This window comes from Sorex araneus, chromosome 8 (genome assembly GCF_027595985.1).
Source record: "Sorex araneus isolate mSorAra2 chromosome 8, mSorAra2.pri, whole genome shotgun sequence".
Taxonomy (NCBI): Eukaryota; Metazoa; Chordata; class Mammalia; order Eulipotyphla; family Soricidae; genus Sorex; species Sorex araneus.
The window spans coordinates 41,903,724-41,925,976 of record NC_073309.1 but is presented as its reverse complement, the minus strand read 5'-3'; the positions used below and the strand labels follow the sequence as shown (position 1 = coordinate 41,925,976).

Here is a 22,253-nt window from a genome sequence, read left to right as displayed (position 1 = left end):
TCCTGGCTCTGCACTAAAAAATTACTCCTGGCGGTGCTCAGGGGACCATATGGGATGCCAGAGATTGAACCCAGGTCAGCCACATGCAAGGCAAACGCCTCTCCACTGTGCAATTGCTCTGGCCCCAAATTCAAAACAAATTTTTTTTTTTTTTTGCTTTTTGAGTCACACCCGTCGATGCTTAGGGGTTCACTCCTAGCTCTGCACTCAGGAATTACTCCTGGCGGTGCTCAGGGGACAATATGGGATGCTGGGAATCAAACCTGGGTTGGCCGCGTGCAGGGCAAATACCCTACCTACTGTGCTATTGCTCCAGCCCCAGAATTCAAAAATTGTTAAAGAGAGAAAAAAAAAGTGGGTGTGAGCCAGTCAATCAGGGCAGGCCTTGCTCTCCCAGTTCTCACTCCCTGCATTCCTGAACAGATGTTTGCACCTTTCTGAGCCTGGATGCCTGCCTCTGTGCACAGGGGAGATTGTATGTGCAATCCTCAAGGATCCAGGGGAGTGGGCAATTGAAGAACAGCATGGGGGAGGAGAGCCAGGCTGAGCCCCAGAAAGCCCTCTGTGCCTACTAGACAAACAAGGCCTGCCCACACTTTCCTTCCCCCTGCAGAGAACCGTCAGACAGGAGCTATGCGCTGGTGTGCAAACTATACTACCTGGAAGGGGAGCAAGGCCCAGATGGCTGAGCAACTGAAAAGGAGAAGGCAAGGGAAGATGGCACGAGTGGCCTGCAGGGGCCGGTCTGGGGACCAGCCCTCCCCACTCCGCACAGATGCCCACGAACGAAAGGCCAAGACTTACTTCTACGTGTGGTGTGAGGCGCTCACTCTGGAGGCAATCTTGGTTGTAGCTCAACACCTGGGGCAGGAGCACAGGATGGGAGGACTCCCCAGGGGCCTGCCTCCCCCCACCACCTCTGTGCTCCCCCACTGGCCCCTGGGAGTATACCTTCAGCATCAGGGAGGACATCAGGAGATGGTGTCCAATAATGCCCTGGTCAGAGCACGCACCCAGGTCACTGAGCGTGATCTGGAGGTACGGCAGGAAAGATGCAGTCAAAGATGCAGTCAACAGTCCTGTCCGAGGGTGGCCGCTCAGACCCACCCCGACAGCTCCCTGCCAGGTCTCACCCAGAAATGCACCGCTTTGTGTCTGTAAAGGACCGTCTTGGTCACCTGCACGTCAGTGCAGCCGTAGTCAGGGAGCCTCACTGTCAGAGCCAGGTTTCTGAGGTCGTTCTTGTATCTCGGGTAGCACAACTCGTCCTGAAAGTTGAAGTACGAGTGCAGGGTCACGTAGATGCTGAAGGTGTATTTGTTGCCCCTGTCCAAGAATATGCGCCTCGGCAGGCTGTGCTCGGCTTCGAGGTTATAGATCTTCTCGTAGGTCCATGGGTCCAGGTAGACCTTTTCCATATTCTTCCTGTTGCTCGATAAGTAGAAGTAATAATCCTGGGGGATGGGATGTGCCAGGCAACGTCAGCCACAGGGGCTGAGAGCATGTACCGTGCCTGCCACCCCCCGTACACACACACACGCACATGTGCACACGCGCACACGCACACACGCACACACTCGCACACATCCCCAAGCCTCCACACACACCTGGTCCTGTTGTCTGTTCTTCCACCAGCGCCAGGTAGGGTCGTGCACTGGGTCTGCGTAGGGCTGTAGGGATCACCCAATTGCCAGCACCGTGAGAAGCGGAGGGCCACCCCAGGAGCATCCCTGACCTCTTCCTAACCTCCATCTGGCCCCTTCCCTAAAGCAAAAGGTACAGACCCTTCAGACACAGCTGTACCCCCAAAGTCATCTCTAAGAGATGGCCATGTCCTGTCTCCAGCCCTCAACCCTCCCACTAGCCCCACTTTGGCCTCAGACTCTAAAGATGACTCTATTCTGTTCTGCTGTTTGTTTGGTTTTGGGTCACACTTGGCAATGCTCAGGGGCTACTCCTGGTTCTGCACTCAGAACCTGGTGGTGCTTGGGGGACCATATGGGATGCTGGGAATTGAACCCGGGTCGGCCGAGTGCAAAGCAAACACCCTACCAGCTGCACTATAGCTCTGGTCCCAAGCCCACTCTCTTCTACCCTCCACTATTATCCTTCCAGCCCCACTATGAAGCCTAGTCTTCGTACCTACCCAGCCTCCACTCAGAGAGGGTTCTCCCCTCCCCTCCTAGCCCCAGCCACGGGTCCATGTACACCCACCTTGTTGTACTTGGAATGCAGCCAGAGGAGGTAGTAGACAAGACCCTGGTAAACGGTCAGCGAGTCCTGGAGATGGAAACCCGACAGGTCCGGGGAGATGGGCGGCAGTGCCCGGTAGTGCTCCTGGCGTGAATACATCTGCGGGGCGGGCAGGTTACGCAGACTTAGCTCCATGAATGTGCAGCGGTTGGTGAGAGTGAGCACCAAGCGACTCCTGGAAGGGGAGAGGGGTGGGGTCGGGGGGGTGCAGTTGACTCCCCCTGGCGTTAGTCCAGCAGCCCTACCTGGAGCAACCTGCATCCTACCCTGGCACCTGGACCTACCCCAGCCTTCCTCCCAGTCTCAGCCTCGGAGCCTTTGTGGCCTGGACCAGAACCCCGGCCTTGGTCCAACCTTCCCTCTCCCTTACCCCAACCTCCTAAGCAACCTTCCACCACCCTTGCTTTTGCCCTGCAGGGGCCCACCTGGGAACCCCCCAACCCCCGCCGCAGAAGGAGCACACTGGAACACAGGGATGCCTGGCCTGCCCCTTATCCCCTTAGTGATTCCCCAGGACCCTCAAGAGGAAACCCTTCTCTCTCCCAGCCAGACCTTGTCCACCAGTACCCCTATCTGCAGGGGCAGGCCTTCCGCTCTTGAACATAGTTTCTTTTCCTTTGGGGGGGATGAATTTGTAGGTGGGTGCCCCGCTCTGGAATCCCTCCTTGACTTTTCACCTGCCCTTTTCTTTTGGTCCCTGCTCAGGCACCAGCATCTCTTTCTCCCTCCAGTCCTCCGTGCTGCCCTCTCCTGGGCTGGGGAAGGCCTCTCCTTTTGAGCTTCCAGAGGCCCCGAGCTCCTCCAGCCTCGCAGCAGCCTCCCAGGCAGTGCTTGGAGTTCAGTGGTCCCTCACCCCACCTTACCCACTTTTCTGCAGGGCGTAGTGGTTGCTGGATTGCTGGTATGAGAGAAGCTGCTCCACAGGCACCAGCCTCTTGACCAGTCGGTTCTCCGGGTGACCCTCCAAATACATCAGCTGCCAGACAGGGCAGGGTGAAGGCCTGGAGTCAGCTCACAGCCCCCGGCTTCCCAGGCCCCCCTAGGGCCCTCCAGCCAGCACCTGGTACAGCTTCCTGTTTTCATAGAAGAGGGTGAGCATGGTCTCTTTTTGGGCGTAGTAAGTAGAATCCTGCATCTTTTGCAGGCTCACAAACACTTCCCAGCCCCTGGATGGGAACAGCCTGTATATCCGGTAGCTCTCCTCCATGTGGAACCAGATCTGGGGATGCGACAGTCAGGGATGGGTGTGAGGGTCACAGGGACACTGAGCCTGCCTCTTCTCTGCTCAGTATCACCAGCTGTGCCTCATCAAGGTCTCATTCCAGTCTGGGGCAATTTCTATGAGCTGCAAGGTATGAGTGTTAAAGACACAGCCACTCTGCAAGGCTGGGGGGGGAAGGGATCCCTCTTTCTTGGCATCTCACAGTGTGCCCGCTTCGCCTTGCCCTCAGCTTCCACCTCTGCATTGAGGTTAAATGCTCGAGGCACATACCTCTCGGCCTCAGCTCCTGAGTTACGCCTGTGGAAATTCCTGCCTGCTTCCAGGATGCCCCCTCCCCAGCCACTGGGGGACCCCTTCCTCTGGTGTCTGGGAGGAACTGGACCCTGGACCGGGAGGGGAGCTTTCCTTTTTGAAGCCTGGGATGCAGGGTGCAGGAAGTGTCCCCAGGAGGAAATGAAGCCCAGCCCCCAGTGAGCCCCTCCTTTACAAATGCTCAGCGTGCGCGCTGCTTGCAGGCCTTCGGAAAACTCCTTCAAGTTCTGGGGTTCAGTTCAAGATAGAGTTGCTGCTGTGGCCTTCCCCCAGGATCCCTGAGGAGGCACCCCTGCCCCCAGGGGCCTGGCTGGGAGGGAAAGGAGGCCCCAGGGGGTTTGCGGGGAGGCTGAGGGGGGTGGGGAAGCCCACCTCCTCGTTCTCTGTGACAAGAGCCATCTCCCCGTGGTAGGAGTCCACCACGTACTTGATGGACAGCTCCTTGGGAAAGTCGGTCAGGTAGATGAAGTTCTCACTGTTAAAGCTGAATGGGCAGAGATGGCAGGTGGGGGTGGGGGAGAGAGGCGGTGTTGGGCACCCTGGCCAGGGGTCTGCCATCCCTGACCTTGGGCTCACTTTTTCTCTAGTCTTGAGACCCCATGCAGAGGAAGCCTGGCCCCCTGGTTTCAGTTCCGAACCCCCTGGGAACTTGCCCACCTTGACAAGCACACCCAATATATCTGGACGTTCACCCCCAGCCTCTGGAATTGGCTCAGGGGTCCTCCACAACCCCCATGGCACCCGTCGCTCCTCCCACAGGTGGTGACTTCGTCACTGAAAAAGGGGCTCATGCTACTTTGACACACCGGACTTCCAAGCTGCTCCTGTTTGTCCCCTCCAGCCCAACTTTCCCCCACCATGCTCCAGGGTAACCTCTGGACATGGGCACCCCCTGAAAACAGATGCCTTCAGAGAGGCCCCCCACCTAGGGGGCCCAGAAAGGCCACAAGGAGAGGCACCCACCTCTGCATCAGGAAGTTGCCCCAGATGAAGAGAAGGTTGTTGTAGGGGTTGTAGAACATGCCCTTGGGGATCATCGGGACGGTGGTGTAAGACAGGTTCCCGAAGATCATCAAGAAATCCTGGTGTGGGGCTGAAGCAATAGCACAGCGGGCATGCGGCTGACCCGGGTTCGATTCCCAGCATCCCATATGGTCCCCTGAGCACCGCCAGGAGTAATTCCTGAGCGCAGAGCCAGGAGTAACCCCTGTGCATCGCCAGGTATGACCCAAAAAGAAAACAAAACAAAACATAAAAAAAGAAAAGAAATCCTGGTGCTCCGCTGGCCATGGACAGAGGCAAAGCCAACTGGGAGGTCCTGGCGGGAGGCCCTCCTGACCCCATTCCCTGCAGGGGCCCCCTCTGCCCTTCCTCCTTACCATCAGGGATGAACTCTGGGATGGTGAAGATGATGGTCAGGACATGGTCGACTGCAGTGACAGGGCAAGGCCAAAGCTCTTGAGAGTCTGAGCCCCCAAACCCTACCCGGTGCCCATCCCAAGCCTCCCCGATCTCCCAATCTCCCCAGTCTCTCCGCTTGGGCCAGAGTTCCTTCCAGGACCTCCGAGAGGCTACCACCCGGGCAGTGTATGATGTGCCTCTTCTGTCTGCAGAGAGCAATATCCAACTGTGCAGCTGTCCTCTGCAGCCCCACCTCAGCTCCCGTCAGGTTTTGTTCTTATGTGGTGTTTTGCCCCACCCAGCAGTGCTCAGGACTGATCAGCTCTCAGCTCTCGCAGCCTGTGGTGCTCAGGGGACCCTATGGGGTGTCTGGGATTGAACTCAGGTCAGCAGGTGCCTCTGTCCTAGCGACCCCAGTCTTCTGAGGGCCACAGCCCTGCCCCCACTGAGCTCAGGTATAGCCTACCTCGCAATTCTGCTCACCAAACCTCTGCGCTAGCGCCCCTCCTTCATCCCCACAGCCCCCCCCCATTCAGAAGCATCATGTCTGCTTGCTGTACACAACCAGGGCTCCTGCCCCCACCCCTCTCCCCAAGTCCAGCCCCATCTCTACCCGCCATGGTCCCCCAGTTACCTAGGTTGTAGTGGACCACCTGGAAAGAATTTCTGGAGTTGGGTTTTGGGATCTCGACCAGTAGGAGCATGTAGTAGTCAGTTGAGATGTAGGTGGCCCAGGTGATGGAGCAGCCGAGGACTAGGCAGGAAGGGGGAGCTTGGTGCAGCACTGGGGCGCCAACCCTGCTCCATCACCCCCTTCCTCTCTCCGTGACAGCTACCTCCCCCGTTCCTGTCCCCGATGATCACTGCTCCCTGACACCCGGGTACCTTGCATCATCTCACACACGGAGCGCTGCCTGGGGATCAGCTCAAAGGTCACGTGGCCATCTGTCGAGCAGGCCGGGTTCACACTTAGGCCCTTCCCAGCCCAGCAGCCACCACCTCACACCAGCTCTCCAAGTGTCCCCATGCTCTTAGTTTTCGGGATTCCCAGGACCAATCTCTCTCTCTCTCTCTCTCTCTCTCTCTCTCTCTCTCTCTCTCTCTCTCTCTCTCTCTCACACACACACACACACACACACACACACACACACACACGATCCTTTCCATTCCCAGTCTGGCCTCTCAGACAGGCCACACCTGACTCTGCTCAGGAATTGGCTCAGGGGCCGGAGCAATAATACAGTGGGCAGGGCACTTGCTTTGCACATGGCTGACTCATGTTCCATCCCCAGCATCCCATATGGTCTTCTGAACCCACGAGGAGTGATTTTTGAGTGCCTCCAGATGTGGCCCCAAAGCAAAACAACAAATGAAAAAAGGGATTGGCTCAGGTCTGGGGGTGTATCCAGAATGGGCTAGTCAGTGTTCCCTGAGATTTGTGCTAAGGCCCCATCAGGAAGAGACTACTCACATTCTCTCCTTTTTTTTGTTTCTGGGTCACACCTGGCGATGCACAGGGGTTCCTCCTGGTTTTGCACTCAGGAATTACTCCTGGCGGTCCTCAGGGGACCATATGGGATGCTGGGAATCGAACCCGGGTCGGCCATGTGCAAGGCAAACGCCCTACCCACTGTGCTATCGCTCCAGCCCCTACTCACATTCTCTTGAGGATGCAAATGAGTGGGAGATAGAAGCCCTCAGCTCCAGGACCAAATACTAACCCTCAAGAGAAATGTATCTATCCTAAAATGAAGCCAAGTCTGGGGTTAGAGCAAAAGTACTGCAGATAGGACACTTGCCTTGCATGCAGCCAACTCGGATTTGATCCCCAGCACCCCATGTGGTCCCCTGAATGCTACCAGGAGTGATCCATGAGCACAAAGCCAGCAATAAATTCTGAGAACTGTTGGATGTGCCCCCTGCCCCCCCCCAATCAAAATGAAGTCAAATCCCACTGCTAATGACAAACTACTACAGCTCTCCCCATCTGCCTTAGCCCAGTCTGAGATCTTCATATATATCAAGCTATTTCACTCTTTTTACCAGCTCGGGGAAGCAGGGACTAGGAGTGTCGTTAGTCCCACTATGTAGGTGAGGGAGTGAGACAGAAGAGGTTTGGCTTCAGACTAGGCTGGGTGTGCCGCGACAATCTCTCAAGAAGGATCACTGTGCTATCCCTCTTTCAAGGACAGACAGTTCTGGACTTAGGAATGCCTGAAGCTGCACAACAGGCAGTCTACAAACCCTCTACACTTAAAGGACTTCCATTCCTTTTGGCGTCGGGGCCATGCCTGGCAGTCCCGAGGGCTCACTCCTGGCTCTATGCTCGAGGACCACTCCTGGCAGTACGTGGGGGGCCATCTATAGTACCAGAGATTGAATGGGGTCAACCATGTGCAAGCCATTACACCTTAAATGACTTTTTTTTGTTCATTTTGTTTTGGTCGTGGGGCCACACTTGGCAGTGCTCAAGGCTTACTCCTGGCTCTGCACTTAGGAATCACTGGCTTTTTTGGGTGATCATATGGAATGCCGGGATCAAACCCCAGTCAGCCGAGTCTGCGTGTAAGACAAGCGCTACCCACTGTACTCTTGCTCCAGCCCCTTGAGTGACCCTCAATTGAACTTCTGTTCTTTCAAAGCAAATCCACGACCCCCTCCATGCCCTCCCCACACATATGTATCACCTCGCTCACAGGGCTGCCCGCCAGCCTGGGACCCTTCCAAAGGTGCATGGCGATGTGGTTCCTTTTGTTTTATAGTCACACCCAGTGGTGCTCAGGGCTTACTTCTGGCTCTGCACTCAGGGATCCCTCCTGGTGGGCTCGGAGACCACATGGGATGCTGGGGATTGAAACCGGGTTGGCCGTTTCCCGGTTTCAAGCGCCCTCCCCACTGTGCGACTGGTCTGGCCCCCGTGGTGATGGAGGAGGGCCTGCAGGCCTGGAGCGTCTCCTGGACTCAACACCCACTGCCTCACCTCTGATGGTTCCGAGGTGGACGTAGCCTTCGGTCTTGCCAGAGGGGAGGGCTATGATGTACTCGGAGCCGTTGCTGGGGAAGAACACGGGGCACAGCCTCTTGATGCATTCATTGTGCAGGACACGAACCCAGGTGTCTGTGGGGATCAGCATTGGCTCTCCTGACCCGCTATTTGGATCCGGATGAACCGCTTCTGACCCCTCACCTGGCCATGTCCTCTCCTCAGTGCCCAGCAGACTATCAGGGACCCTTACCCCAGGGCTCTTGCTGCCTTGGAAGAAAGCTCCCCATCACCCACTCTCTCCATCAGGCTCTGGGAGGGCTGACTCCACCCCTGCATCTTCTGGGCTAGAGAGGTAGTACAGCAGGAAAAGTGCTTGCCTTGCATGTAGCTGACCCAGGTTTGATCCCTGGCATTGCAAAGGGTTCTCTGAACCCCGCCAGGAGTGACCACGGAGCCTGGTGTCAGCGTGAGCACTGCCGGGTATGGCCCCGAAACCAAGAAAAAACAAAGAAGTTGGATCTGAGCAGGCAGGGGATAAAGCCGAGCAAATCCAAAACAGGTTCATCCCACAGGCCCATCCTGCAGCCACAAATGAGCAGCTCAACTGCATGACCCCAGGAGCAGAGTCTGCAGTGGCTGGGCGGGGGTGGGGGTGTGGTAGGTCGGTGGGGGCATTATTTTAAGCACAACACATGGGTCTAATGGCTTCATCAAACCCCCAGATCCAACAGTGGCCATGAGGGCTAGAGCAATAGTACAGCGGGGAGGGCGCTTGCCTTGCACATGGCCAACCCGGGTTCGATTCCCAGCATCCCATATGATCCCCTGAGCACCGCCAGGAGTAATTCCTGAGTGTAGAGCCAGGAGTAACCCCTGAGCATTGTCACGTGTGATCCAAAAATAATAATAATAATAATAATAAACCCAACAGTGGCCATGATAGCAACACGTTCCTGCATGTCTTCAGCTGTCTAGACCAACCTGGAACAAGTAGCCCCTTTCTCTGTCTTGGCCCCTTTGAATGTCCACCTCCTGTGAGGTGACCTACTAGGGAAAGGCACAGAAGCTGCTGGGAGTGGGCACAGTGAGTGCCATTCAGGCCCTGGTACCAGGGCACAGGACCCTGCAAGCAGGCGTCTGTCACCTCGAGGAGAAAGCAGGAACACCCCAGAGACTTTAGGATTGTTTGAAAAATGAAGCCGAGGGCCAGAGAGCTAGCCTAATGGGCTGTGGACATGTTTTGCATGCAGGAAACCTGAGTTGGATCCCAGCACTCACGGCATGGGCCCCAGAGCCCTGGGCACTACCAAACATCGTCTCAAAACAACAAAATACATGGGAGCAAGTAAGGCACTTGCTCTGTATGAAACTGACCTAGGCTCAATCCCCAGCACCAGATATGGTCCCCCAAGCCCTGCCAAGAGTCATCCCTGAGCACAGAGCCAGAAGTAAGCCCTGAGCACTACTGGTGTGGCTCCCCAAAACAAAATATTAATTAAAAAAATGAAGCTAATGGGGCCGGAGCGATAGCACAGCGGGTAGGGCGTTTGCCTTGCACGCGGCCGACCCGGGTTCGATCCCCGGCATCCCATATGGTCCCCCAAGCACTGCCAGGAGTAATTCCTGAGTGCAAAGCCAGGAGTAACCCCTGAGCATCGCTGGGTGTGACCCAAAAAGCAAAAAAAAAAAAAAAATGAAGCTAAGAAGCTGGAGAGATAGTACAGCAGGTAGAGTGTTTGTCCTGCATGCGGCTGACCTGGGCTCGATTCCTGGCATCCTCAGATGTCCCCAGAGCCTGCCAGTAGTAATTTCTAAGTGCAGAACCTTGAGTAATCCTTGAGCACTATTGGGTGTACCTCCTAAAATGAAGCTGAACCCCAAACTTCTATTTTTCTTTATTAACCAGTTTCGCAGTTTTGTCCCTCCAATAGCCCACTTCTTCTTTTTTAACTTTTTTTTTTTTTTGCTTTTTTGGTCACACCCAGCAGTGCACAGGAGTTACTCCTGGCTCTGCACTCAGGAATTACTCCTGGAAGTGCTGGGGGACCATATGGGATGCTGGGAGTAGAACCTGGGTCGGCCCGTGCAAGGCAAATGCCCTACCTGCTGTGCTATCGCTCCGGCCCCTTAACTTTTTTTTTTTTAAAGTTTTTGGGTCACACCCATTGATGCTCAGGGGTTACTCCTGACTCCTGGTGGTGCTTGAAGGACCATATGGGATGCCGGGAATTGAACCCAGGTCAGCCGCATGTAATACAAGTGCCCTCCCCGCTGTGCTATCGACCCGGCCCTCCCTCCCACAGTCCATTTTAATTGCTCTCCTCACTCTGTCCTTTTCTTTGATCCTGTCTGCTTCTCACCCAGTGTGCTGATTTCTGGGTCAGTACGCATGCGTCTCTTTTGCTAGGTCTTTGTCTTATAGGCTGTGTGTGACATTAGCTCTCCCATCCCTGTTCTCTCCCTTACCTTGTCTGCCTGCCTCCTTCCTCTGCTGGCTCATAATTCCCAGGAAGATGCCGATGCAAGCCTCACCCCCAGAATATAATAGGGAAGATGGGGCCTCAGATTAGCTCAATGGTACAGCACCTACCCTAGAGGCATAAAGCCTCAGAGTTGGATCCCCAGCACTGCCCTACATACAAATTGCAATCCTAGCAGCTCGCCAGGACACGAGCTCCAGCATACTGCCCATCAAGTGCATGCAAGTACCACCACTAAACTTTGCGACTTAGTGATACATCACCCCCAAAAAGGAAGTGAGCACAGGATGCAGATTGGGGGGCTGGAGCGATAGTACAGAGGGTAGGGCACTTGTCTTGAATGTCGCTGACCCAGGTTCGATCCCTGGCATATAGTCCCTGAGCCCCACTAAGAGTGATCCCCAAATGAAGAGACAGGAGTGAGCCCTGTGCACTGCCAGGTGTGGCCCCCCTCAAAAAACCCAAAAGTTCAGACTGTCACCAAGTATATACAGACACTGCAACAGCATCAAGGGAAGCAGGGATGGGAGAAGAGAGGACAAGTCCATACGGGTTGGCTGAGATGATTCAGGACCTTGGAGAGCAAAGCCTCAACCGCCTCTGGGTTCCAGGTGCCCCCAGGAATGAGCTCATCAGAGCACCCTCCCACCCCCGCCCCTGGGATGCCCTTGCCCAGAACCCTCACTGGTGCTGTGGTCTTGCTCGTGGAGGACGATGTATCTGCCCGTGAAATAGTAGACAAGCTGGTTCTGCCGGACGAACACGGTGCTCTCGGTGGAGATGGTGTCGTGGATGGTGGCTGTGAATTTCATCTTGGGGCAGTATTGGGAGCTCACCCAGCAACTGTCAATGCTCAGCTGCAGGGGAACAGAATCACGAGTGAGGGGTGGTCGTGGCCCTGCTCTCACACACCCCTGCTGGGGGAGAGGAGAGGCCCCTCCTCTGATCACTTGAGGGCAGCTGCCCCCAGGTGATCCTGAGGCTCCCCCCTGCATCCTAGGGCCAAACTTACCCAACATGAAACAGGGCAGCAGGGCCCCGGGGCAGGGGGGCTGTGTGTGGTCCCTGGACTCCCTGACCCCAGGCAAGAATTTCCATGTGGATACACCAAATGTGTCACGACCCTGTTCTACCTGGGACACAAGCTCTCAGGGTCCCACTGTTTTGATTTTTAATTTTTGGCTGCACCTGGTGGTGGTCTGGGCTGACTCCTGGCTTTGCACTCAGGAATTACTCCTGGTGGTGCTCAGAGGATCCTATGGGATCTGGGGATTGAACCTGGGTTGGCCGAGTGCAAGACAAATGCCATATCCACTGTACTATCACTCTGACTCTGCCCTCCTGCTCTCTCTACCTCTCTCTCCTTCCCCCGTCCCTGGCTCAGAGAGAAAGTTCACAGTGGGAGGCGGGACCCCAGAAACCAATCACCCTACCATTTGTGGTCGCCACCCCTTGATCACAGAGACCCACCGACCTCAGACCATGAGAAAGCTAAGTGCAGGGCTGGGCGCCAGCTGGCCACTGCTCTGTGCTTACAGTTAGTGACACACAGCCCAGGAAAAAAGGGACCAGAGAAAAGATAGCAAGGAACAACAAGGGTCACATTCTCAGGGTCCAAAGGCCTGGTTCCATACACTCTCAAATGGCCTGAATACTGGTGTTTGTGGGCAGCTGAGTCAAGGGAGAGGGTGAGAGCAGAGCAGTTTTTAAGAGACTCAAGCAAATGAAACGTGTTGATGCTGATCCAGATAAACAGCTGTCAAAGACTCTGTGGTGGGGGGGGCACAGGGATGGGGATAATTTGAATTCAGGGACCATGTGGTACTGAAGATAAAATCCCAACTTCCTGCATGCGTTGCTTCAGCCAGTGAGTTATCTCTCTGTACTTCAAAGATATGAGGTGGAGGAAAAAGGGAGGTTTGGTCCCAAACTTGCAGTGCTCAGGCCTTACTCCTGACTTTGTGCTCAGAAGTGGCCTCTGGTGGCGCTTAGGGAACAACATGTACTTGTGGGGATCAAATCAGGGTCATCAAGGTGCAAGTTAAGAAACTTATGCCCTGGGACTGGAGCGATAGCACAGAGGGTAGGGCATTTGCCTTGTACACGGCCAACCCAGGTTTGATTCCCAGCATCCCATATGGTCCCCTGAGCACCGCCAGGAGTAATTCCTGAGTACAGAGCCAGGAGTAACTCCTGAGCATTGGTGGGTGTGGCCCAAAAACAAACAAACAAAAAGAAACTTATCCGCTGTATTATATTTCCAGCCCCATCAAGACAAGTGCATGCCTTGCGTGGATGAGACTTGGGTTTGATCTCCAGCACCACACATACAAAAGATGTTTTCAGCTAATCAGAGAAAACTGACTGTAGCCTAGTAATAAATAGCAATTATTGCTAAGTTTTCAAAGAATTAAAATGACATTATTAAAAAAAAATAAAATAGGCCCGAGCAATAGTGTAGTGGGTGACAGGCTTGCGTGGCACATGCCTGACCAGGGCACCCCACGTGGTCCCCTAAGCCTTGCCAGGAATGATCCCTGAATCCTGCTGGAAATGGCCCCAAAGCAAAACAAAAATATGAACCAAAGCAAAATGGAGAGAGGCTTCATAGAGAACATGAACAGAAGCCCCCCTGCCCCTGCTCCTGCCCTACCCAGCATCAAGGTGCCCTGGCAGGAGCCAGAGGGGCGCTTGCCTTGCACGCTGTAGACCTAGGTTTGATCCTGGGCATCCAATATGGTTCCTCCCAGCACTGTCAGGAATGATTCCTGAGTGCAGAGCCAGGAGTAATCCCGAAGCATTGCTGGGTATGGCCAAAAAAAAAAAAAAAAAGAAAAAGAAAAAGTACGCAGGGGCAAGTGTCATTTTGACAAAAAATGGCTTGGCATCCACCTACAACAGGGATGCTCTGTGCCCAGCCTGACTAACCTGGAGCCCCTCAAGGGGTCTGACTTTGGACTATCTCATGTATCATATGAACTGCTCCTCTCTGAACTGATGCTTCTGCTGCCCACTTGAAATGCCCATCCGGGGGCTGGAGCAATAGCAGAGTGGGTAGGGTGTTTGCCTTGCACGTGACCGACCGGGTTTAAATCCCAGCATCCCATATGGTCCCCTGAGCACCGCCAGGAGTAATTCCTGAGTGCAGAGCCAGGAGTAACCCCTGTGCTTCACTGGTGTGACCCAAAAAGAAAAAAAAAAAAAAGAAATGCCTATCCATTGTAGCGTTCGGAGCAATCTTCACAGTCCCCTCCCTGCCCAGTCGCTGGGAGGCAGAAGCTGTGAGTCAGCTGCACTGCTGCTGGGGCCAAGGTGGGCATGATTCACTGCTCTGAACGAGTTGGCGGCCCCAGGTAGGAGGAATCCTGAAGTTTGGAGGTCTGGGGTCTTGGGAAAAGTTTTCTCACGGTGGGGAAGCCCAAGCAGCGGCTGCCTGGGCAGTGCGGGAGGACTGCTGCTCTGAGCAGAAAACATGCCCAGGAGCCAGTTCTAAGAGACAAAGTGTGAGAGATGATCTTGGGCCACTGTTTGTCATCCACAGTCAAGCTATGCCCAGGATGGAACCAGCATCTGTAGCACTGTAGCAATGTTATCCTGTTGTTCATCGATTTGCTCGAGAGGGCACCAGTAACATCTCCATTGTGAGACTTGTTGTTACTGTTTTTGGCAGATCGAATACGCCACGGGTAGCTTACCAGGCTCTGCCATTCGGGTGGGATACTCTCGGTAGCTTGCCGGGCTCTCCGAGAGGGGCGGAGGAACCGAACCTGGGTCAGCCGCTTGTAAGACAAATGCCCTACCCACTGTGCTATCGCTCCAGTCCAGCATCAGACGTGTGCAAAACCATGTTCTCTCTCTTAATCCATGTTCTCTCTCTGGCCCTTTGGCAAATGAGACTCAGTGGGGCATGTGCAGCCCAAGAAGAAATATTTTCCAGATTCCCTTGCAGCTGGGTGGAGCCAAGGGCCCAGTTCAGGAGCGGAATAGAAACTTGCTAAAGGGAAACAGCTGGGGGAGTGTGGGGAAACAGTGATAGGCGCTTGCCTTGTATGCAATTGACCCTCATTTGCAACTGACCCCCATTTTATTCCTGAGGGCACCACATATGTCTCCTTGAGTCCCTCCAGGAATAATCCCTGAGTGCCCAACCAGGAATAAACCCTGAGCACAGCTAAGTGCAGAACAAAACGGCAAAACAAATGACAGAAAGCCTCATTGGGCCCCTTCTCTGACTACAAAGAAGAGGGTGTGACCCAGCTCCCACCATCCAGATGACAGTGACATCCAGGAAGATGGGGATGTGGGACAGGAACACAGAAGGAACTCGGGTTCTGCTAAGGGAGTGGGAAGTGATTCCCTTTTGGGGCACCCTTGACTATAGCTTCTAAGCCGACCAACCCAGCTTTGAGGGGAGCTGCATGAAGGGGAGTGCCCAGGAGGCCTCAGAGTGACGGGTCAGGAGGGAAAAGAGGGGCCCCAGAGAGACCCCCCCCTGAGGAAAAGACAAGAATCAAGGGGCTTTTATTTTGGAGCAAAGGAAACTGGGAACCAGATAGAGATGGTAGTCGCACCATGTTATGGCTTAAATGGCACTTGAAAGTGGTCACTGGGGGCCAGAGAGACAGTACAGAGAGTAGGGCACTTGCTTTGCATGTGGCTGAACCCCCGGTACCCCATGATTTCCTGAACCCCGCTTCAAGAGTTCCTGAGCACAGAGCCAGGAGTAAGCCCTGAGCATAGCTGTGTGTGGCCCCAAAACTAGAACAAATGAATAAAGCAGCTACTTGGGTCTGAGAGAAAACGCAGGGTAGCTAAAGTGCCCGCCTTGCATATGGCCAACCCCTGCTGGGTCCCCAGCCTGGAATATGGTCCCCTGAGTGCCACAAGGAGTCCCTACTGAGCTCTGTGCACCTCTGAGACAGTCAGGTCTGGCCCCAAATCCCAAGGGCCCCTCCCTCCAAAAGAAACGCGTTTTGGATTTCAGAATTCCTTTAGGGTGGCTATAATAAATCACGACAGTTAGGGCTCATACAGTCCTTATCTGGCTGACAATAACTTATCCTCACAATTCCTGGCAGTCTTCTATTATTCCCATTTTACAGACGGGCAGTCTGAGCACAGGTAGGTGAAATGGTGCCCATGGCCAGAAAGGGAGAAGGCTGCAGGCCCCAGCGGGAGATGAGTACCGACCTCAGGCCTGGGCTTGGCTTCTTGCTCTCTGCCCTTCCCAGGAGCATGTCGTGGGACACCTCCCATGATCGCAGGCCTCACCCCGCACCCTCACCTCCACCAGAAAGAAGTCCTTGAAGTTGGTGTCCGTGAGCAGGACGCTCTTCTCCTCGGGAATGTCGCCGAGGATGAGCACTGGCGTGTGGTCCACCGTGTACCACAGTGGCCTCGATGGCACGCCTGAGAACTGCTGGGGCGTCATGCTGAAGAGCTGTGGCGGGGGTGCGAGGTGTCAGGGGGCTGCTCAGTACTGCGCCCCCTCCCAGGGCTCCACCACTCCCCGCACAATAAGCTACTCCATGTGTCTCTGTCACTTTTCTGTCTTCACCCCTGCATGCCCCCTTCTCCCCTGACGTTCAGATCTCCACACCATGGCTCAGATGTAACAGGCGCATCCTGGCCCAGAACCTCATGCCCTCCCCGCCAGGAGCCCCAGTCTCACTCCTCGGATTTCCTCCTCTCCTGTACTTCAATGTCAGTCAGCCTTGACCAACACTTCGTCCCTCTGCATCTATTCCACTAACTGCACGCACTTGCTTCCCTTCACGGACAGCCTGCTCTCCCCAGCACTTGCCTCTCTTTTTCTCCCCCCCTCTGCCCCCACCCAGTATGGGGTGGCCACACATGACAGAGCTCAGGGTTTACTCCTGGCTCTGTGCTCAGGGATTACTTCTGGCAGGACTCTGGGGTACTGGGGACTGAATCCGGGTCAGCTGCATGCAAGGCCAGCACCCTGCACACTGTGCTATTGATCCATCTCCTATTTGCCATATTTGAATCTCCGAGGGAGCTACTAGCTTAAACTCAGTTTTACAGGCGTGGGGTTTATCTCTCCCCTAGGATGACAGCTCACCAGCTCATGAATTTGGACTGGTGTGTGCACTGACAAAGGGGCTGGGACGACAGTACAGCAGGTAGGGAGCTACACAACACACACACAAGGTAGGGCGCTTGTCTTGCTTGTGACCGACATCCCCAGCATCCTATATCGTCCCCCAAGCCCTGCCAAGAGTGATTCCTGAGCGCAAAGCCAGGGAAAAACCTTGAGCCAGGTGTGACCCCTGAACCATAAATAAATACACAATGAGGGCTGGAGAGATAGTATAGTGGGTAGGGTGTTTGCTTTGTACACAGCCCACCAGGGTTCAATCCCTGGCACCCCATAGGGTCCCTGGAACCTGCCAGGAGTGATCCCTGAGTGCAGAGTCAGGAATAAGTCCTGAGCACCGCCTGGGATAGACCCAAAACTAAATAAAATGAGTACATGAGGGCAGAGAGATAGCTCAGGGTGGAAGCACATGCCTTGCACACACAAAACCGCAAGTTCGATGCCCAGCACCCCATGGTTCTCAAACCCCTCCAGGGTAGCCGGGGTGGCTGCACAGCTGGGCCGAGCACCCCGGAGCAGGCCCTCAGGCCCTCCAGCACTACTTGGAAATCTCCCCATCCCAAGGGCCCTCATGAAGACATGCTGTGGCCGCGATTTATGGCACCTGGACCTGGCCTGCACTTGGAGAGGTGCTTGGGTTTGCCTCCCGCCCCTGACCCTGGCTGGACCCCCTCACCTCATTCCCCAGCGTGAATTCCCAAGTGTTTTCCTTTCTCTTCAGAAAGCCGTTGATGTTCACCTGGAACCTAGAGGCAGGACCCCCATGAGGGCTTCAGTAGCCTCCCCAAGCCCCTCACACACACTCACCCCTCCCCTTTGAGCTCCTCCTGGCTACTCCGGGGGTTGAGGGGTAAAGGCCTGGGGGCCGGCACCTTTGAGTGGGAATGATGGGCCCCAGGCCATTGCTGCTGATGTCCACGTTCATGATCACGCTGCCGTTCTTGATGGGCATGGGCACGTACCAGTTCATGCTACACACGAGCTCTGCGTGGCAGTACTCTGCAAAGTAGCGGGCGCCAAGGCCTCTCACTTCCAATCTGGTTGCTCTGTTTGGCTTTTAAGGGTGTCAGTGTGTGTGGAGAACCCAGGTCTCAGGTTTGCGAGGGAGATGCCTTCCTGGAGCCTCCTCTTAGGCTTTAAAGCCAAGGATCTGCCAAGTCCTCCCGGCGCCCTCCTCCAGGTCATAGCCCCACTGAAGCCTCCCAACAGCCGACAGCCCCCCGACCCCACCTTCAGTCTTGATGGGGATGGCCTCCATCTGGATCTCCAGGTGCTCAATCTTCCAGTGGTAGAAGTTGATGGGAGACTGGAAGATGACGAGCACCAAAGGCTTCAGCCCCATCAGGTGGCCACTGCGCAACTGGGCCTCAGAGGACTGGAGTGAGAGGGTTCACAGCGAGGGGAGATGAGCTCAGGCCTGGCCCGTGCAAGGCCCTGACTTCATCCCTGGCACCACATGTCTCCCCTCCCCCACCCACAACACACACACACACACACACACACACACACACACACACTCAACCATCTGGACGCCGGACCTGCTCCCTCAACAGGCCTGCATAGGGCCCAGCTTTGCTGGACAGAGCCCCGGGTGCCCCAGTTCTGCCAGCTGTGGCCCCTATAAAACAAAACAAGTCTCTGCACGGACCAAACATGATGGCCTCTCAGTATCCATACTGCAAACCATAATGCCCAAAAGTGGGGGGGGGGCGGGCAGCAGGAGGGTTATGGGAGATGTTGGTGGTGGGAAATGTACACTGGTCTAGGGATGGGTGTTGGAATATTGTTTGACTGAAACTCAATCATGAAAGCTTTGTAACTATCTCACAGTGATTCAATTTCAAAAAAAGTCTCCAGGAACCTCTTCCTGGAGCCTCCTTTTCATAGGGAATTTTCCTGGGTGAAGAAATCTTGCTCTGGGGGCTGGGGCTGGGTCGGGGTAGGCAGGAGGGCTTCCTGCAGGAGGCAACTCATGAGTTAAGGTGCTCAGTCAGGTAGAGTGCCAGGTCACCTACGACTGCGAGGTCACCAAGAGTGGCAAGAAGCTTGGTGCTTCAGTCGGGGCAGAAACTGGACCCTCTACCGGTCTGGGGTGAGGCCTATGTGAGAGCGGCATGGGGCAGTGAGACAGACAGAAAGAGGCTGAGGGAGATGAGGCACAGCCAAGGGCTCACCCCCCAGAGCACCAGGAGGGCAGGTAGACAGGGGAGAAGGGGGCCCCAGAGTGAGGCCTGCACAAACCTGGGCCCAGAGCCTGCAGGAAGGCAGCTGCTCTCAAGCCTTTGGGGGGTAAAGCCTGGGGGGCAGCGCTGGAGTCCAGAGGGAGGGGTCTCACGGCTGACAGCCTTCCTCTAGGAGACTCTGCAGCCAGAGCTGCTCCCCTATCCTGGGGTGCCCTCCCGTGTCCTGGCCCTTTCCTACCCTTGCCCCTCTCTGGTCCTGGGTGGCTTCCAATCACAGGAGAGGGGCAGCACACGGGTGCAACCTGCACCCTGCCTACCCCTTCAGCTCCTGCCGCCCTGTGCCAGCTCTTCCCCTAGAGCAGGGGGCAGACCGGGGGGAGCCTGGGCACAGGATCCACATTACACCCCATCTGAGGCTCCAACTCTGGCGAAGCCAAGTCTTCCCATGGCCCCACACCTGCCACTCCTACCTGGGGCCCCGGTGCAAACTGTATGTCCCCCAGTGCTCTCCTGTGCCCCTTCTAGTAATCCCCCTGCCCCTTCAAGAACTCAGATTCCCCCACGTCCATCCACAGCAGCTCACCTGCGTGCTTCCACCTCCCCCTTCCTCATGTCTCCCCTCCCTTTCCTTCTCAGTACTGAGCACACTCAGAGATCATCCTATATGGGGCTGCAGCGATAGTACAGCGGGTAGGACATTTGCCTTGCATGTGGCCGAGCAGGGTTCAATCCCTGGCATCCCAGATGGTCTCCCGAACAGAGCCAGGAGTAACCCCTGAGCATCTCCGAGAGAGAGAGCGCGCAGCGGCTAAGGCGCTTGCTTTACAGGTAGCAGACCTGGTTGGAATCCCTAGCACAGACAGGGGTTACTCCTGAGCACAGTGTCTGCAACAGTCTCTGAGCACCACAGGGTGTGGCACAAAACCAAAAACACAGATATATATATATGTGTGTATATAAATATAGGACTTAATAGAATTTCAAAACTTTGGTGCTGCTTTATGTGAATTCCAATACCAGTAGAATGACAACCCACAAATGATGAAATAGTTACAAATTATGCTCCTAAACAGGAATTATTATCCAGAATATACAAAAACATAACAAATTTTTTTTTTTTGGTTTTTGGGTCACACCCGGCGATGTACAGGGGTTACTCCTGGCTCTTCACTCAGGAATTACCCCTGGCGGTGCTCAGGGGACCATATGGGATGCTGGGATTAGAACCCAGGTCAGCCGCGTGCAAGGCAAATGCCCTACCCTCTGTGCTATCGCTCCAGCCCCATAACAAAAATTTTTTAAAGGGGCTGGAGATAGAGTAGAGCAGGTAGGGCATTTGCCTTGAGCTGGTCGACCCAGGTTCAATCCCTGGCATGCCGAATGGTCCCCCAAACACCACCAGGAATGAGTCCTGAGTGCAGAGCCAGGAATGATCCCTGAGCATTGCTGGGTATGGCCACCACCCAAAAGAAAAACAAAAAAGGCTGAGGGGGATGGAGAAATAGTATATTGGGTAGGGCGCTTGCCTTGCATTTAGTCAACCCGGGTTCACTCTCCAGGACCATAAATGGTTACCAGATGGTAACCATTTGGTTGCCACAAATGATTACCACAAATGGTTACACCACCAGGAGTAACCCCCCTGAACAAAGAACCAGGGGTATGCTCTGAGCCATCCATATACGGATGACAGATGTGGCCCCAGGTGTGGCCCCAAAACCAAATAGAATAAAAGTTTGTGGCTAAAGAGTCAGAAGGGCAGTAAGGCACTTGCCGAGCACATCTGACCTGGGGTCAGTTAGTGGGAACCACAATTGGTCTCACGGACCCCACCAGGACTACAGAGTCAGGAGTAAGCCCTGAGGACCATGCATGTGAGCCTCCCGTAAAAGTTGGGGAGGTGGCCTCACTAGGAACTTAGGGTGCCTTGAAAACCCAGGACAGTAGCTCCAGTTCTCAGAAGAATCAACCCAAACTTTTGGAGGAGTGTTTAGGGCCACACCTGGAAGTGCTCAGGGTTTACTCCTAGCTTCGTGCTCAGCGGCCATATGCAGTGCCAGGAATCAAACTGGGGGCCACTTCACTGTGCCAGGCAAGTGCCTTAACCCCTCTATTCTCTCTCCAGTCCTGGTAACTCAATCTTTAAATGGACAAAAGCTCTTGACATTTTTTTCCAAAGAACACAGATGAGCATTTGGAAAATATTTACCAATTATTTGTGAGGAAAGTACAAATAAAAAACCACAACACATTTTCAATTGTTTGCTTTTTGGGACCACACCTGACAGTACTCTGGGGTCACTCCTGGCTCTGCACTCATAAATTACTTTTGGCAGTGTTCCAGGGACTCTATGGGATGCCAGAGATCAAACCCAGGATGGCTGCGTGGACGACAAGGTGCTACCAAATGCACCATTGGTCTGCCTCCCCCACAACACTTTCTACTTTCTGGCTTACTCCTGGCTCTGCACTCAGAGATCAATCCTGGAAGGGCTCAGGGGGCAGTATATGGTGCTAGAATAAAACCCCTCAGGTCAAGTCACATGTAAGGCAAGCGCCCTTCTGACTGTACTAGCACTGCAGCCTCTCAGACATCCGTCACAGTGACTACAGTGCAAAAGACGGTAATTTCTGGTGAAGATGTAGAGAACTCAGGCATGGTTGATGGTGATGTAGGGAGGTAGATAGGGAAAGGCCCTTGGCAATGAAACTTAGATTGACAAAATCTCTGGAATGGAGAATCTTAAGATTTGTAGATTTAGAAAACAAAAGACCGGATGAGACCATCAGCAGGCCCTGAGGATCTGGATGGACCCCTGCCCTGGGACCTCACTGTTAACCCGATTAACTTCAGTGACCCAGCCCCAAGAAGACTCCAGAACATTCCCAATCCAGATGAGCTGCAAAGAACCTATAAAAGCCAGCCCAATAGCCCATTCAAGGCTCTCTCCACCCTTGGAGAAGCCTGAGTTCTCTCTTCAGCGCATTACCCTTACTCTTCTCTCTCCCTCTTATCCCTTCCTCCTTCCCTCAAACAACCTCTACATAAAATCTGTTTACTTCACTGCTTGTCTACTCCTGAAATTCTTTTCCATGAGTGAGAAAAGAACCCAGTCACCCTGGGTCCCGGGTGGTAGAGGTGGATGGGGAGAAAGTGACCATCTTTCTTTTTCTTTGGTTTTTGGGTCACACCCGGCGATGCACAGGGGTTACTCCTGGCTCATGCACTCAGGAATTACTCCTGGCGGTGCTCGGGGGACCATATGGGATGCTGGGATTCAAACCCGGGTCGGCCGCG

At 54.6% G+C, this 22,253-nt stretch overlaps 1 protein-coding gene across 1 annotated transcript in view; it reads right to left on the bottom strand.

Moving 5' to 3' along the window:
- CATSPERG (cation channel sperm associated auxiliary subunit gamma) overlaps positions 1–22,253 on the bottom strand; it is a 29,996-nt gene that overhangs the window by 5,749 nt on the left and 1,994 nt on the right. The window contains exons 3-20 of the mRNA XM_004601052.3: positions 18,003–18,147; positions 17,645–17,771; positions 17,449–17,518; positions 15,939–16,094; positions 11,340–11,511; positions 8,169–8,306; positions 6,074–6,133; positions 5,823–5,942; positions 5,167–5,217; positions 4,751–4,880; positions 4,160–4,271; positions 3,314–3,472; positions 3,117–3,229; positions 2,215–2,428; positions 1,608–1,670; positions 1,134–1,454; positions 952–1,032; positions 805–861 (exon numbers count right to left, since the gene is read on the bottom strand). Of these exons, the coding sequence (XP_004601109.3) occupies positions 805–861; positions 952–1,032; positions 1,134–1,454; positions 1,608–1,670; positions 2,215–2,428; positions 3,117–3,229; positions 3,314–3,472; positions 4,160–4,271; positions 4,751–4,880; positions 5,167–5,217; positions 5,823–5,942; positions 6,074–6,133; positions 8,169–8,306; positions 11,340–11,511; positions 15,939–16,094; positions 17,449–17,518; positions 17,645–17,771; positions 18,003–18,147 (2,289 nt within the window). The remainder of the gene's footprint in view (positions 1–804; positions 862–951; positions 1,033–1,133; positions 1,455–1,607; positions 1,671–2,214; positions 2,429–3,116; positions 3,230–3,313; positions 3,473–4,159; positions 4,272–4,750; positions 4,881–5,166; positions 5,218–5,822; positions 5,943–6,073; positions 6,134–8,168; positions 8,307–11,339; positions 11,512–15,938; positions 16,095–17,448; positions 17,519–17,644; positions 17,772–18,002; positions 18,148–22,253) is intronic.